Genomic DNA, 15,428 nt, shown 5'->3' on the forward strand with positions numbered 1-15,428 from the left:
CATTTTTCACCAAACAACCTTATAATTTACACATCACCAATATAAGGGACCCACCAACCACCATTCTTCACCATCCATGAAAAAAGATCTTTTAGGATGGATGACTTCCACCTCAACCTTCACAATATTTACCTTTCTATCATTCTCATAAATCTCTTCAACATAAGTTATAGATGGCCCTGATGCGAAAAGTCTAACAAAATTAATAATGAAACTTTTGAAATGTTGGAGATCATTGTACTAGAGACGTAAAAGTTTTGTTGTAGAGATTATCTATTTACTCTTTTACACACATTTGTATTTGTACTAAATAAAGTTAGGAGACAAATTTACACTATTGGTTTGAAAATTTTAATCCATCCACATGTATATATTTACCAACACGTTTATAGCATCTACTAGTTATTACCCTCTTTACTACCTCATGTAATCTCTAGGAACTCTCGAATTCGCTACCATCATAATCTCTCTTCATCACATAGCTCAAAACCTCTTAATTTTTGGTCTCTTCATCCTCACTATCCTGTCCTATAACCACAATCAACCAATCTCTCTTTCTAAACTCATAGAAACTCTGTCAATCGATACGGAAATCCTCAATAAAAAAAAATGGTAGGATGGGGATGAGCTTCACAAATGGATTCCAAGACATGATTGATTTAGTGATCGTTTTGGGGAAAAAAGTTAAATTTTACAATAAGAAGATGTAGTTCATAAAACATATTAAAATTCAACTTTTTCTATGTGTTATTCATAACAAGAAGGGAATTTCATGAACCCATATCAATATATATTTTCATCAATTTTACGCTATGATAATATGTCATTTATGACATGAAGTAAATTTCATAAACCCCTATCACATATTTCCATCATATTTTTAGGCTATGATAATATAAAATAAGAAATCTACAGTATTATTAAAATCATCACACACCTTTAAATAACTTTATTATTATATTTTTAGATGGCCTTTTAGATCATGAGTCAACAACTGTGACTGGGCCCACCCATCACTTTCTCGCTCGTGACTATGACACCATTTTGAATATCTTTTTCCCATTTATTTATTCAATCAATTAAATTAAATTAAATTCCCCTCTCACTTTATCTTCCCCACAAATCACACTATTTTCTTTTCCTTTGAATTTAATCACATCTGATTATACCTTTTCATCATTCCTAGAATGATCCTTTAAAACTTAAAAACAACTTAATTAATGTAATAATAATATTCCCTTCATATATACTCCACTTTTTTTCAACAAACAACAATCCAAATACAAATACCCAATAATTGTTCTCTCATATAATTTCCCCAAAACCCACACCAACAATAATAATAATAATAATAATACTACTGTAGTAATACTTAGGGTTTCATTTTCGATCTCAATTCTCTACAGCTAGCTATGCTATGTATGCATTCATCAGTGATTGATTGATTGATTATTAGGGTTTACTCTTCACCAACTGTGAGCTCTCATGGAGGTTAACAAAGAGAAGCTTGTCAGGTTAGTGTTGATTCGATCTTTTGTTGTTTAAAAGTTTTGCAAATTTGTGTATTGATTTTGTATTTATGGAACAAAAAGGCTGTATATGTTTGGTTTAACATGGTATTGGTTGGCTGCCCACCAAGTGTTTGTGTTTATGCCGAGCTACAAATAGTTAACCAATTTCAGTAAGTTATTCAAGAAAAGTGAAATTGAAGAACAGAATTGTGATATAACTTGATTACCCACCATTTAATTTCCCCAACATACACTAGATTTGTATGAATTAATTGGCCCCGGATCGCCTGCCAAGTGTTTGTGTTTATTCCTAAGGCTGTGTGTTGTGGCCAGAATTCAGCCACATGGCTCACGCACACCACAACGGCCACGCTTCAGCGGCTGCCACAAACGGATGAATTCAGCCGGCTAGCGCCAACGAAGGGAGAAAAATTGAGGGTTTGGCTCGCGGTTAGCAGTGCGAATGGCTAGCGGACCACCACGGGGTGAAGCGAATGATGGCTCCAACGACAAGGGGTTAAGGGTTAGGTTTAGTCAGCGCCATGTGGCGCAATATGATAGGATGAATCTTGGTGGTGGATTCAACCACAACACATAGCCTAAGTGAAATCAAAGAACATAATTGTAATTTAAATCAAAGTTATCAAATGGGCTAGGCGCACTCAAGGCGTATAGGCCTAGCTTGGGGCCTAGGCACAAGGGGTAAAAAAAAGCGAGGGCATGAAGAAAAAAAAACACACTTAAATAAAACAATATTTATATATATTACGTATATGAAAAATAATACTATTCTTCAAAGTAAATAAACAAAAACTATTATATAACATTTAATATAATCTAATTAGTACCAAAAGTTCTAAAATAGTCGAGATTCAAATGTAAATCCAAAACTTTAATAACAAAATGTATCAATATAATGCCGTTGGCCTCTCCTAGATTTAAGTTCCAGTAGCACTCATTGCGTTTCTTTTGCTTGGCTTTTATCTTCTCATGTTCTTGGCATAGACATTGTCGAAGCGTCGCCTAGGAACTAGAAACGCATTTATCGAGCCTCGCCTGAAAAATGGGCCTAGGCGCAAGAAGCGAGGGCTTTTGATAACTATGATTTAAATTGATTGTTTACTCCCAATTATCATACTTCATGATTACATTTTCAGGTTCTATGCAAATGGCAAGCAAAAGAGTGATTTCGTGTGGGGAAAAGTTCCAACCGAGCCTTTACACCTTGAAAAGTCAACATCTGGGTACAACTTCGGGTTACCCGTTAAGGGAAAAGTGAACAACCCCCCTAACCCTAAACAAGGAACCAGCAATTTGTTTCCTGAGGATCATGAACCTTGGCGAAAACGGATACTTGACCCGGGTAGTGAAATTGTGTTAAAATGGAACCACGTGTTCATTGTTTCATGCTTGTTAGCACTATTTATAGATCCGCTATATTTTTACTTACCTGGTGTAAGAGTGGATGAAGATTCATGGTGCGTTAGAACCGACTTAAATTTAAGGATCACCGTGACCGCTTTCCGCACGATAGCAGACTTGTTCTACATGCTACATGTTGTAATTAAGTTCAGAACCGCTTATGTTGCCCCGAGCTCACGGGTTTTCGGTCGGGGTGAGCTCGTTATGGACCCAAAGAAGATATCTAGACGATATATTAGAACCGATTTCTTTGTTGATCTTATTGCAACACTTCCGCTTCCTCAGGTACTTTCTTAAGTTTCTATTTATTTATTTAGTTAAGTTATGTTATGTTAGTTCTTTCATAATTTCTACGACTGTAAACGAACCCAGCGCTCAGTGAACCCTTCATGTACCGTCTTGTTTTTCAAATGCGGAAATCAGGTGCACATAATGCGCGATGTGCTGTGATTCCATGATGTGAGGCTGACGTGCTTTAAATTGCATAATACGCGATGCGGTCTGATGCACACATTTTTTAGTTAAAAGTTAGATCTTGCATAGGTTACTTGTACCTTATGCATAGCCTACTTGTAGTCACATGGATTAAAAAGAATTATTTTGGTTATACATAGAAATTTTTTGGTGGTACTATAGCTTTTATTTTAGTTATTCATTTTAATCTCTGATTCATTTATTTTTATTTTTATTTTTTTTTGTTAACAAGTTAAAATAGTATCTATAAATAATTTTGTATTTTTATAATAACAAACACCTCGCATACTTGATGCGTGTGGATCATGCATTGCGCATTGGCTTTTTAGATCAAAACGCATCAGTGCACATCGCGCATTTTAAAATTAAGTGAACCGTTCGGTGGAAAACTCGTTTATTTAGTAAACGAATGAGCATGAACCAAAGTTTTTGACCATTTAGTTAAGCGAACAAACTTGAACACATGTCTTGTTCGTGAACGTTCTTAAATTTTCATTCATTCAACTTCATGTATCTTTGTTTGTTTATGTTCATTTATGTTTGTTAGTTTACATTTATTTGAGTTCATTCATTTACGTTCATCAATATATTAATTAAATTTTTTAGGTCATTTAGTCTAGTTTTAATAACCTTTTTAGGCTCAGCACATTGTTCGTTTGCGCTCGTTAAATTTGTAAGTTCATTACAATTTATGTTTTTTCATCTATTTTCAGCAATGCTTGTTGGCTTACATTCGTGAAGCGTTCATTTATACTGTGATAAACGAACATACACAAACACAAACACGTTATTTTTCTTAATGAACAAACATGAACAAGAAAATCCTGTTTGTTTAGTTGTTCGTGTTCAATCATTTGTCTGGGTTATTGTTGAACGAACACGATCATGCTCCGTTTCTGTTTGTTTGGTATGTTTACAAGCCTTATAATTTCATATGGTGTTGATATTTTTGTGGGATTTCGTGCAGATTGTTATATGGTTTGTCATACCTGCAAGTAGGAGCTCACGGGCCAATCACAATAATAATGCACTTGCGTTAATTGTTTTGTTACAATATATTCCGAGATTATATCTGATATTTCCGTTAAGTTCAGAACTCGTGAAGGCAACGGGAGTCGTGACAAAGACCGCATGGGCAGGGGCCGCATATAACTTAATGTTGTATATGCTCGCCAGTCATGTATGTGTATCGGAAACCCTAAACGAGCTGGTAACGGGTCAAAATGGGTTTGGACTGAGACGTGTCATTGTTTGGTACATGTTTAACTGGTCAGGTCGGGTTTGTTTGATAACTACTTTTGTTGTGGTTACATAAACAATACTGCTTTCATTTAAAGCAGGCCGTGTTCACGGGTCTGACCTAACACGGACCTAAACGGCTAAAAGTTTAAGCCGAATGTTTTTATTTCAACACAAATTAGTACTTTAAAATTATGAAATAAAAATACAAATGTATATACAAGAATTACATTTTAAATATAAAGTTTCATGCAAATTTCCCTTTTAAGTCATAAATATTGACACAAAACACATTTAAAAAGATAAAATAGAAAATAAGCTGATCAACTCGCGAACCTGACGGGTTGACACAAACATGGGTGTTTAGCCAAGCGGGTTTGCAGGTTCGTGCTGAACCCATTTATACTAAACCCAAACTCGTGAATTTTGTGTCGTGTCAGCTGTCAAAAAGTCACACCTGTTTATTAGGCCCTTTTTCTTATTTGGCACAGTGACCCGTTTCAGTTAAACACAACCCAACTCTACCTCTTTAACTATAAGGGTCAAATCTAATTTCTTAATTTTCTGATTTTATACATTCTTTTCTTGGTAATTAGGTATTGGGTGCAGCGTGGTATTTGCTATCAATTGACCGACACATGTCATGTTGGAAATCTATATGCAAAACTGAAGAGTTTTGTAAATCAAGCTTTCTTAGTTGCAGCACGGTCAACCATAGTGACCGCCAAAATTGGGCGGACGTGACAACCGCATTCAAGAAATGTACTGCTGGTGGTAGCTTCAAATATGGAATATTTGAAAGTGCGGTCCAGAAGAATGTGATATCCTCGAGTTTCTTGCATAAATACTTTTATTGTTTGTGGTGGGGATTACAACAACTAAGGTGTGCCTTCTATTACAAGTTATTATATTATCACTATAATTTATATATTAATTTTAACATGTTACGTCATTTAAAAGATGTGATTGGCATCTTTGTTTCTTTGAAATGATATGAATATTTACTTTTTTTACTTTACCACATGATAAAATAACATTGTAAATCACGATTAGTTTGGATAAAATAATTTCAACTTAGGTTTTATTTTTATCGAAATTAATTGTTAAAATGTTATCTTATTTTTTTAACTGATATATAAATTAACAACAATATTGATGTCAATATGTTAAACTTTTGTTCGTGGCGATTAGTTTGGATGAAATGAAATATCCATTCAGATTTTATTTTGATCCAAACTTATTGTCGATTTAAGTGCTACTCCGGTTTCTCATCAAGTAAAATACAACTTAAGTATCAACAATATTTGCATCAGTACATTCCAAATTAATTCAACTTTATATTATTTTCCAGTTCATACGGGCAAAACTTGTCAACAACCACGTTTATAGGCGAGACAACATTTGCCATACTTATTGCCATTGTCGGTCTCGTTTTATTTGCTCACTTGATCGGCAACATGCAGGTATTTCGTTATCACTTTAACGAATTAATCAAAGTTTTTATTATTATATGTAATTAGTTATATCTTTTATATTATGTCTTAATTATATATGTAGACTTACCTGCAATCGTTAACAATGAGACTCGAAGAATGGCGCCTTAGGAGACGTGACACCGAGGAATGGATGCAACACCGACAACTCCCGGAAGACTTACGTAAACGTGTCCGCCGTTTTGTTCAATACAAATGGGTCGCTACACGTGGGGTCAACGAAGAAGCCATTCTTCATGGGCTACCTGCGGATCTCCGTCGCGACATTCAACGCCACCTATGCTTAGACCTCGTTAGACGTGTCCCATTCTTCTCACAAATGGACGACCAACTACTCGACGCGATATGCGAGCGTTTGGTTTCATCTTTAAGCACGGAAGGCGCATACTTGGTTCGCGAGGGCGACCCGGTAACCGAAATGTTTTTCATAATAAGAGGGCGGCTTGAAAGTTCGACTACGAACGGAGGCCGGACGGGGTTTTTTAACTCGATTAGTATGCGGCCCGGTGACTTTTGCGGTGAGGAGCTTTTGGCGTGGGCATTACATCCAAAGTCAACAGTCAACTTACCGTCGTCAACTCGGACCGTTCGATCGTTAACCGAAGTCGAAGCGTTTGCTTTACGAGCCGAAGATTTGAAATTTGTTGCGAATCAGTTTAGAAGACTTCATAGTAAGAAATTGCAGCATACTTTTAGGCATTATTCTCACCATTGGAGAACATGGGCTGCTTGTTTTATACAGGCGGCTTGGAGAAGGCATAAAAGAAGAACAATGGCAAGAAACCTGTCAACAATGGAGTCTTTTGTTGACCATAATGATGAAGGTCAAGATGAGGAAGATGTTCAAGAACAACTACAGGGTCAAAGTCAAGATGATGATCCAACTTCTCAGGTGAAGTCAAATCTTGGTGTGACGATTTTGGCTTCGAGGTTTGCTGCGAATACAAGAAGGGGGATTGCTCAGAGGGCTAAGTTGTTGAAGCCTGAAGAGCCTGACTTTTCCGTTGACCCTGATGTGAACAAGTTGACTTTTTGGGGGGGTTGATGAGGGGATATATATATATAGTTGTTTATGGAATATTCACCATTATGTGGTGGGTTGACTTTTAATCTACATAGGTTTTGGTTTAGATTTTTAAAGTTGTAGATTTTGGATTGTGGCTGGTGCAACCCTGGTTGGGTAGATGATGTATTTACAAATGTTGGAAAAACTAGTAGGTTTTATATTTATAACTATATCTATATCTATATCTAATATTTTGAAACTCTAACTAAAAGAGTGAGGCTGTTCTAGGGATACCCACACCCCCTATACGCCCCATATAGGGTTATACGGGGCGTATAGGGGGTGTCCCTAGTAGGACCCTAGGTAAATTAGTAATTGTAGTTTTGGTCTTATTGCCAACAGTAGAGGTTATTAGTTAGGCTAAATTGAAGTTAATATGCTTTTGATGAATTTCAATTGAACTGGTTATTGTAGTTTTATTATTAAATTCCTATTTAGTACTTATGATAATCACGAAACTAATCATATTTTTGGGTATGATATCAATGCTATGGTATGGTAGTGATTACCAAATGTTTTGAAAAAAAGAATGCAATCTTGGTAGCCCTATAAACGTTTTCCACCTTTTACTAGGTGAGAATTAGGTCTTCATAAAATAAGAACGAGCATCAAAACTCATTTTTCATTTTACGTGTTTCACTTTTTGACAAATTGACGGTGTTGCATAACACTACTCAGGTGATTAAGCTTGATGTATTTGGATCATCGTTATTTATAGAATACCATATATTCCTATTTGTCTATTGTGTTTAAATGAGTTAAAAATAGGTTCCAGGTTAATTTAAAGTTCATGCATTTTATAATATGATGCACGAGAAGTATGGGGAATTCTATAGTATGATGCACGAGAAGTACGGGGAATAAGCTACGCATTGCCTTAGTTTGTGCCATTTGTATTTTTTTTTACCTTTCATATTTCTTTGTAGGGTGAATAATATGTGCTTGAAAGTTCTTATTAGATGCCACATACCATTCGATTAGGCATATACAACAAAGCTATAAAGATTCTTTTGACTCGGGGCCTATAAGAAAATGTTTGTCAAGTTACTTAATATCCAATAACGATTCGGTAGGTCATGCTTGATCGTTGGGTACTTGGGTTGAGCCGGTTTTAGCTATTCCCTAGTTGGAAACAGGCTATAACATACAAAGGAAACCATTAGAAGGTAAACTAAGGCCGAAGCCCCGAGAAACGCTCCAACAAGTCATGCATTCATTCGCTCATGTGACAATCATCTTGTGTGTGTTGTATAGGAGAGTCAGAGTGGGAGTAAAAGCATTGAGTGCTGGTCCTCCTTCATGCGGGAGGGTTGGGTAAGCCTAGAAACATTAACCATAATACCATGTGCAGTGGAAATGTTTTAGTTAACAAAAAGACGTCAATGGAGGGACATTAACTTGCTAAAGTGCTAAACCATAAAACATATGTAATGGTTTAACAAAGATTTTAATTATTTAACCTTTTTTATATATATATAAAAATATGAGTGAAGTATTTTGATCGGTTGAAATTGGAGGTGGCACGTGTGGTAGCAACCTCTGACGCTCTCATCTTCTACTAGTATAATCGCTATTGGAGCTAATGTGGAGTGGAGTTTAGCGTCAAGTACACTCAGTTTAATGGAATGTTTGGATTATTTAAAATGGATTCTTTTAGTTTTCAGCTTTTGTTTATAATAAAATGGCACAAAAGTTAGTGTTTCTTGAAATCGGACCCACCCCTTCTTGCGTTATCCAGTGGCGTCAAAGAAATAAATAAAAATAACCCAAGCCAACCCCAGGGTAGCAAACGTATGAATGAAAACCATACGAAGTCCGGATAATAAATAATAATGTTGATAACCGGAAGAGGTATTGCATGTTTCAGTCTACCAAACCCATCACTTGGTCACTACTCTTGTAGAAGCAGCATTCGAACCAATTGCAGAGCCACACTTTCAGTCCACCCCAAACCCAACACTCTCTTATCCTCCAGGTATCATTCTTATTGAATTGGGATGAATTTGCTCTTTTTATTATTATATTCATTGTCACTTGTGAATTGAGTTTATAATTGAATGATATGCTAAAGTATTATTATATTAGTTGTCTGATTTATGTCAACCAAAATTGATACAAACATAAGGCGATTTAGATACCTAATTTAATGATAATGGAACGTTAAAGGTAATGTATCATTCCATCTCTTTTCCAGGTGTGAGAGCTCTAATTTTGATCCACTACGACTCAATTCTGGTGGCAACTTATCGGCTCTTAATTCCGTTTGGGAAACTGTTTTGGGCTTGTTTGAGAGCACTTCAAGCACAAGAAATGACAAAAATCCCTCACCTAAAGGAGTTGCAGGTTTCCATCCTAATCTTCTATTCTATCAATTTAAGCATGGATGTCAGTCGGCTTGGATTCTTCAAACCCAACACGACCCATATTTTTATTCGTGTTAAAAACATCATCCCTAATCTGCACGCACCTAAAGTTGTGTAGCCCTAGTACGATCTATTTAACACATTTATCTTAACGCGTCGAACGAATTGCGTGTTGACAGGTAATATTAAGCTGTGAAAAAATGACAAATGTATTTTTTTTTTTAAAAAAGGGAAGCTGTAAACATGTTAAAACAGGTTGGTAGTGGGTTAACTAAACATGTTAGCAAGTCGACTTGTTTAACCAAACAGGTTAAATAGATCAACCCGAACACAACCCATATTTCTATGTGTCAAAATATCAACCCTAAACCATACACATAAAACCATGTGACCCAACATGAGCCATTTTACCCATTTATCTAAACGTGCCGAATGGGTTGCGGGTAAATGGGTAATAATCAAGTTTTAAACATGGTTAACAGGTTGTTGGAAAATGGGTTGAATGGATCATAAACATGTTTGTGGATTGCCATGTTTTACTCAATAGGTTGGCGGGTTGACTTGTTTGGCGAGTTAATCAGGTCAACCCGAACATGACCCGCATTTTTATTTGTGTGAAAAACATCAACACTTAAAATCATGTAACCTTAACACAATTCGTTTGACCTGTTTATCTGAACGTGTCTGACGGGTAATAATCAAGTTGTAAGCACATTCAACGATTCTTGGTAGGTTACAAACAAAATAGGTTAAACAGGCCATAAAAAATGGGTCGACCCATTTAACTAAACAGGTTGACGGATCAACCTACTGAACTAAGCAACTTAAATAGGTCAACTCGAACACAATTTTTTTAACGGGCTTCATATGCTAACCCGAAACCTGATTATTTCCGTGTCGTGTTTTTTAACAGCTTCTATTGAGGACACATCGATTGATTTTGGTGACTTTTTTAAAGGCCCGTTACCAGGAAAGTTTCTCAAACTTTTAGGGTACTTGGCTTTGTCTAGACTCGGAATATACATACCGCTCGGTGGGGTTAATAGAGATGCATTTATTGGAAATTTGGATCAAAATAGTATTTTGTCTACTTTGGATACATTTTCGGGTGGAGGAATCGGTCGGTTAGGGATATGTTCACTTGGTATAGTCCCCTTTATTAACGCTTCAATCGTGTTTCAACTTCTTACACAAATTTATCCAAAGTTACAAGAACTTCAAAAGCGAGAAGGTGAAGCAGGCCGAAAGAAAATTCTTCAATATACTCGATACGCTTCAGTTGGCTTTGCGGTTGTGCAGGTAAAAAAAACATTATTTTTTACACCGTTTTATTACTTTATACATACTTACGTTACTTAAAAAAAGTGACCCGATTTAGAAATTTGATGAAAGATGGTTGGGCTTGTAAATGAACCGAAGGAACACGAACAAGCATGCTCATGTCTGTTCGTTTAACTTTAACCAAAGTACCGAACAAACAATCGAACATGAACATTTAAAAGAACGGGTTTTTCTTGTCCGTGTTTGTTCATTAAGATGACGAAGGTGATGCTTCGTTAATAGTATAAACGAACGTTCACAAACGTAAATGAACGAGCATAACTTATTTTAGATGAACGGACATCAACAGGTGAAAACTAACTAATAGTAAGCGTGAACGTCAATTTGTTGGGCATAAAAAGTTAATAAAATCAGACTACACTGTAATGGGTGATATTTTTAATTTTTGCAATAGACCTAAATATATAAACAAACGCAAACCAACGAACTTATGAAAACTAACACAAACAAGTTTCAAGGAATGAACGAGACGTGTGCTCATGTTCGTCCGTTTAATGAAATAAACAAACATTGTTAGTGTCCCTTCATTTATTAAATAAATGAGCATAAACGAACTTCCTAGCGAACAGTTCACTGAACGTTCAAGTTCGTTTACAGGCCTAAAGTTCGTTACTTTATTACTGAGCAAGTCTTAACAACACAATCTTTTTTACATTACAAATTATTAATCTTTTTTAACATTTTTTTAGCATATGTTTTTTTAATGTATGAGCAGGCAATCGGTCAAGCACTGTTTCTCCGTCCATATGTGGATGATTTCAGCACTCAATGGGTGTTGTCTTCTGTTATTTTATTAACGCTTGGATCGGTTTTCACAACGTTTATTGGGGAAAGAATTACAGATTTAAAACTCGGAAACGGTACCTCGCTTCTTATTTTTACAAGCATTATTTCATATTTGCCTGCATCTTTTGGTAGAACGGTTTCTGAGGCGTTTCAAGATGGTAACTATTTGGGCTTAGCCGCCATCATATTCTCATTCTTCCTGCTGGTTCTTAGCATTGTGTATGTTCAGGTAAAATTACCTATTTACCCTTTGGTACGTGCTGTAAAATTATCTATTTACCTTTTGTTTAATAATATGTTTTCAGGAAGCCGAAAGAAAAATTCCTATTAATTATGCTTCAAGATACAGTAGTCGAACAGGAGGGCTTCAGAAGTCTGCTTATTTGCCCTTTAAGGTTTGCATTAACAATTATTGTATATTTTCTTGACAACATGGAAACAATTAGGTTTTGGGTTGTCCTATCTATTATCTAACTCGTTTAATAAGTGGGTCGTGTGCAGGTTGACTTGTTTAACATGTTTAAACAAACAGGTTGACATGTTTAACCCACTTAATTAAACGGGCCGTGTTAAAGACGACTTGGTTACCCCTTAAAGTAAACGAATAATGTTTGTTGACCTGTTTAGCTCGTTTACTTAAATGGTCGTGTTTGGTTGACTTGTTTAACCCGTTTAAATAAACGAGCCGTGTTGGTTTGTATAACCTGTTTAATTAAAAGGGTCAGTTGATGTGTTTAACTCGCCGTTGAACTAAACGGGCCGTGGTTGGGTTGACTTTTTAATTAAATGGATTATGCTTGGATTGACCCGTCAACCCATTTACAACCCGCTTAACCTATTTATTACAACTCTCCAACCCGTTTTAACATATTTGCAACTTGATTACAACTCTTTGACTTGTCTAAGAAAAGGTTAAATGTGTCATGTTCGGGTTAAAAGATGATGACTACACGAATAGTTATTTTCTGTAATAACATTAAATTTTTGTCTTTCTGACTAATTGTTTACTAATACTTTTAGCACGATTTTGTCAGGTTAACAGCTCGGGAGTGATGCCAATTATATTTTCCACGTCATCATTAGCTCTTCCCGCCACTCTGGCACGGTTTACCGGTTTAAACGTGCTAAAAGATGCTGCGGTCAGCTTGAACCCCGGCGGTAAGAACAATATCAATATTCAATACCAACCAAAACATTACATAAATCACATTGAGACCACATTCTCTGTTTATCTAACTCACTATAATTTGTAATATTTTTAGGTGCTTTTTATCTCCCAACCAACATTTTATTAATAGGTTTCTTTAACTATTACTACACTTTTCTACAACTTGACCCTGATGATGTCAGCGAACAGTTAAAGCGCCAAGGCGCCTCCATTCCTCTGGTCCGACCTGGAAAAAGCACCGCTGCTTTCATCCGAACGGTAAAGCCCGGTCCAACGGTCAAATGGCCAAACATGTTTCTTGTCAACTACAAGTTTTCAAGAAGCTAATATTTTTCTTTATAATGCTTTTTGGGATACAGGTTTTGAGTAGGATATCGGTTTTAGGGTCGGTGTTTTTGGCCATTCTTGCAGCGGGGCCAGCGGTCGTGGAACAAGCGACACACTTGACAGCTTTCAGGGGATTTGCGGGTACGTCGGTTTTGATTCTGGTCGGTTGTGCTACCGACACCGCAAGAAAAGTTCAAGCAGAGATTATTTCTCAAAAGTACAAGAACATTGAGTTCTATGAGATTGACAAAGATACAACCTTTTGAGCCTTAAAATACAACTCCCTTTTGTTATTTTGAACGCCATATATATGTAGTTTGTCTTTTTTAACTACACATATTATGTAGTTTGTGGTTAGCCATTGTATTTGTTTGTGATGTGTTATATCTTAAGAAAGCATGTCGAAAGGGTTGGGTCGGGTCAAGTAGATATTGGGTCAAGTTGAATTCGGGTTAAAATTGGTTGTTTTCTAATAAGCTATTATACCAGTTAGATTTCAGTCCTTTTCGTTAGTTTTATCTTTATTAAAATGCGATTCTTTATTACGAAGAAACATTCACTTGTCAAAACTTTTGCATCAAAACTAACTTAGGATAGTTTAAAATTTTAATTAAGGTTTGCCTATATCCCTGTCTAAGGTCTTAGCTTAGATATAAAGTACACACGCAAACTTATAATTGTTACCTTATATAAGCTTAACGACTAGATCAAGGTCGATGGTTTTAACTTCTTAAACTTGGCTCACGCAATTCTAAACACAAGGGTTAGGCTACTTAAAAACAAAGCAACACTCCGAGAAGAGACTCGAGCTTATGTGTGAGTTGTACGGGGTTCAAGTTTGGATGAATTAAAATAAACCCTTATAGCATCTATTTAAAATCGGTTATCGGTTTCTTAGAACATCCCAATTCGGGGCCCTTTGGCGCACATAGAGTGACGGTAGACACCATGGAAGAGTTGTAATGAAGACCCGCGAAATCCTTCTAGACGGGCCATTTTTGTTTTTCTGGTTTTCCATTTATCATTTTGTTCTACCAACTCTAAATTATTTCAATTTTCTTTTAAAAAAATAATTTTTTTGATAAATGGGCTAACGGGTCCATTTTCGGGTCGACACGAATTTGTGTGTGTGCAGGTCAGGCATAAAATTTTTTAACGAATAATAATATGGATCAGGTTCCGGTTGCACATTTCAAACCGACCACACTGACACCCCCTAGCGCCTACATGGCAACACTTTAAAAGAAAAAAAACATTTCACACATAAATATACACGAAACTGTTTTCTATCATCTCAAGTTTAAGTATTAACATAATTCTACACATTTATGCTGAATTCGTGTAGACTCACTGCACAGGGCCGACAATGCCCTAGATCGACGCCATCCTATTGATCTACCTCAATTTTTATATTATTTTTAGTTCCGATACCGTAACAAAAGTAACTGGACGAACCTTTTTACTTTAGTTCCGACACCATAATGGACATGCCGGAAACTGACCGAATTCGCGTAGACTTACCATCTCAACGCCAAATGATGGAATATTCACTGAAATTTGAGAAAAAATTCCATCATAAGAGTGGAACACTCGTAGTATCTTTAATTTCTCTAATTTTACATTGTAAACAAGCGGTTCTTAATGTCGCCCACCATAGCTGATAGGCAATTAGAGTACATGTTTACAAATATATTGTTGAAATCAATTGCAACGGACAAGGTATCAGGATAGGCTACGTTTAGTTCGGATAGTCAAGATATCGGGATAGGCTACATTTAGTTCGGATATAGAAAACACCACCGTTGTAAGAAAAGTTTTTATAATTAGAGAGTGGTTTAGGGTGTTATGAGTGGATGAGAGAGAGTAGTGATTTTCAGTATATTTGAAAATTCATTGTTCAACCATATTATTTTTTTAATATTTTTTTAAAGTGGTTATGAGTGGAGGAAAAAGAAAATGTAACGATAAATGTTAGGACATATTTTATGTTTATGCTTTTTATTATGTTTTTGGTTTTATTTAGAATAGACCGAAATTCTTATGGATTTCGGTGGGCTTGGGCTTGACCTATATGGCAAGTACTAGCATATATAAGCTTTATGTTTGTCATTTGTTATGAGACGCTAGTTATTATTCTCTCTAAAGGTGTAATCGGTGATTAAGTACCTGACGTTTATAATATAGTGCGCTTTGAATCATGTGTTTGTGTTCTTGTTATTTGTTTCTTGATTCATCACG

General features: G+C 36.0%; 2 protein-coding genes across 2 annotated transcripts; both read left to right on the top strand.

Moving 5' to 3' along the window:
- The first annotated feature begins 1,353 nt into the window (after nt 1-1,353).
- On the top strand, nt 1,354-7,227 carry LOC143576629 (cyclic nucleotide-gated ion channel 17-like). Its single transcript, XM_077060676.1, has 6 exons — nt 1,354-1,514; nt 2,669-3,218; nt 4,375-4,587; nt 5,243-5,529; nt 5,998-6,109; nt 6,204-7,227. Exons 1-6 carry the CDS (start codon nt 1,486-1,488, stop codon nt 7,182-7,184), a joined length of 2,172 nt encoding a protein of 723 aa, XP_076916791.1. The 5' UTR covers nt 1,354-1,485; the 3' UTR covers nt 7,185-7,227.
- Nucleotides 7,228-9,037: 1,810 nt separating this feature from the next.
- On the top strand, nt 9,038-13,520 carry LOC143576626 (preprotein translocase subunit SECY, chloroplastic). The gene is made up of 8 exons (XM_077060674.1): nt 9,038-9,180; nt 9,400-9,548; nt 10,482-10,867; nt 11,625-11,924; nt 12,001-12,090; nt 12,730-12,853; nt 12,958-13,121; nt 13,223-13,520. The coding sequence occupies exons 1-8, from the start codon at nt 9,038-9,040 to the stop codon at nt 13,454-13,456; spliced, it is 1,590 nt and encodes a 529-aa protein (XP_076916789.1). The 3' UTR covers nt 13,457-13,520.
- The last annotated feature ends 1,908 nt before the right edge of the window (nt 13,521-15,428 follow it).

Source organism: Bidens hawaiensis, unplaced genomic scaffold (genome assembly GCF_021521415.1).
Source record: "Bidens hawaiensis isolate Kalapana, Puna unplaced genomic scaffold, B.hawaiensis_p1.1 tig00028248_1, whole genome shotgun sequence".
Taxonomy (NCBI): domain Eukaryota; kingdom Viridiplantae; phylum Streptophyta; class Magnoliopsida; order Asterales; family Asteraceae; genus Bidens; species Bidens hawaiensis.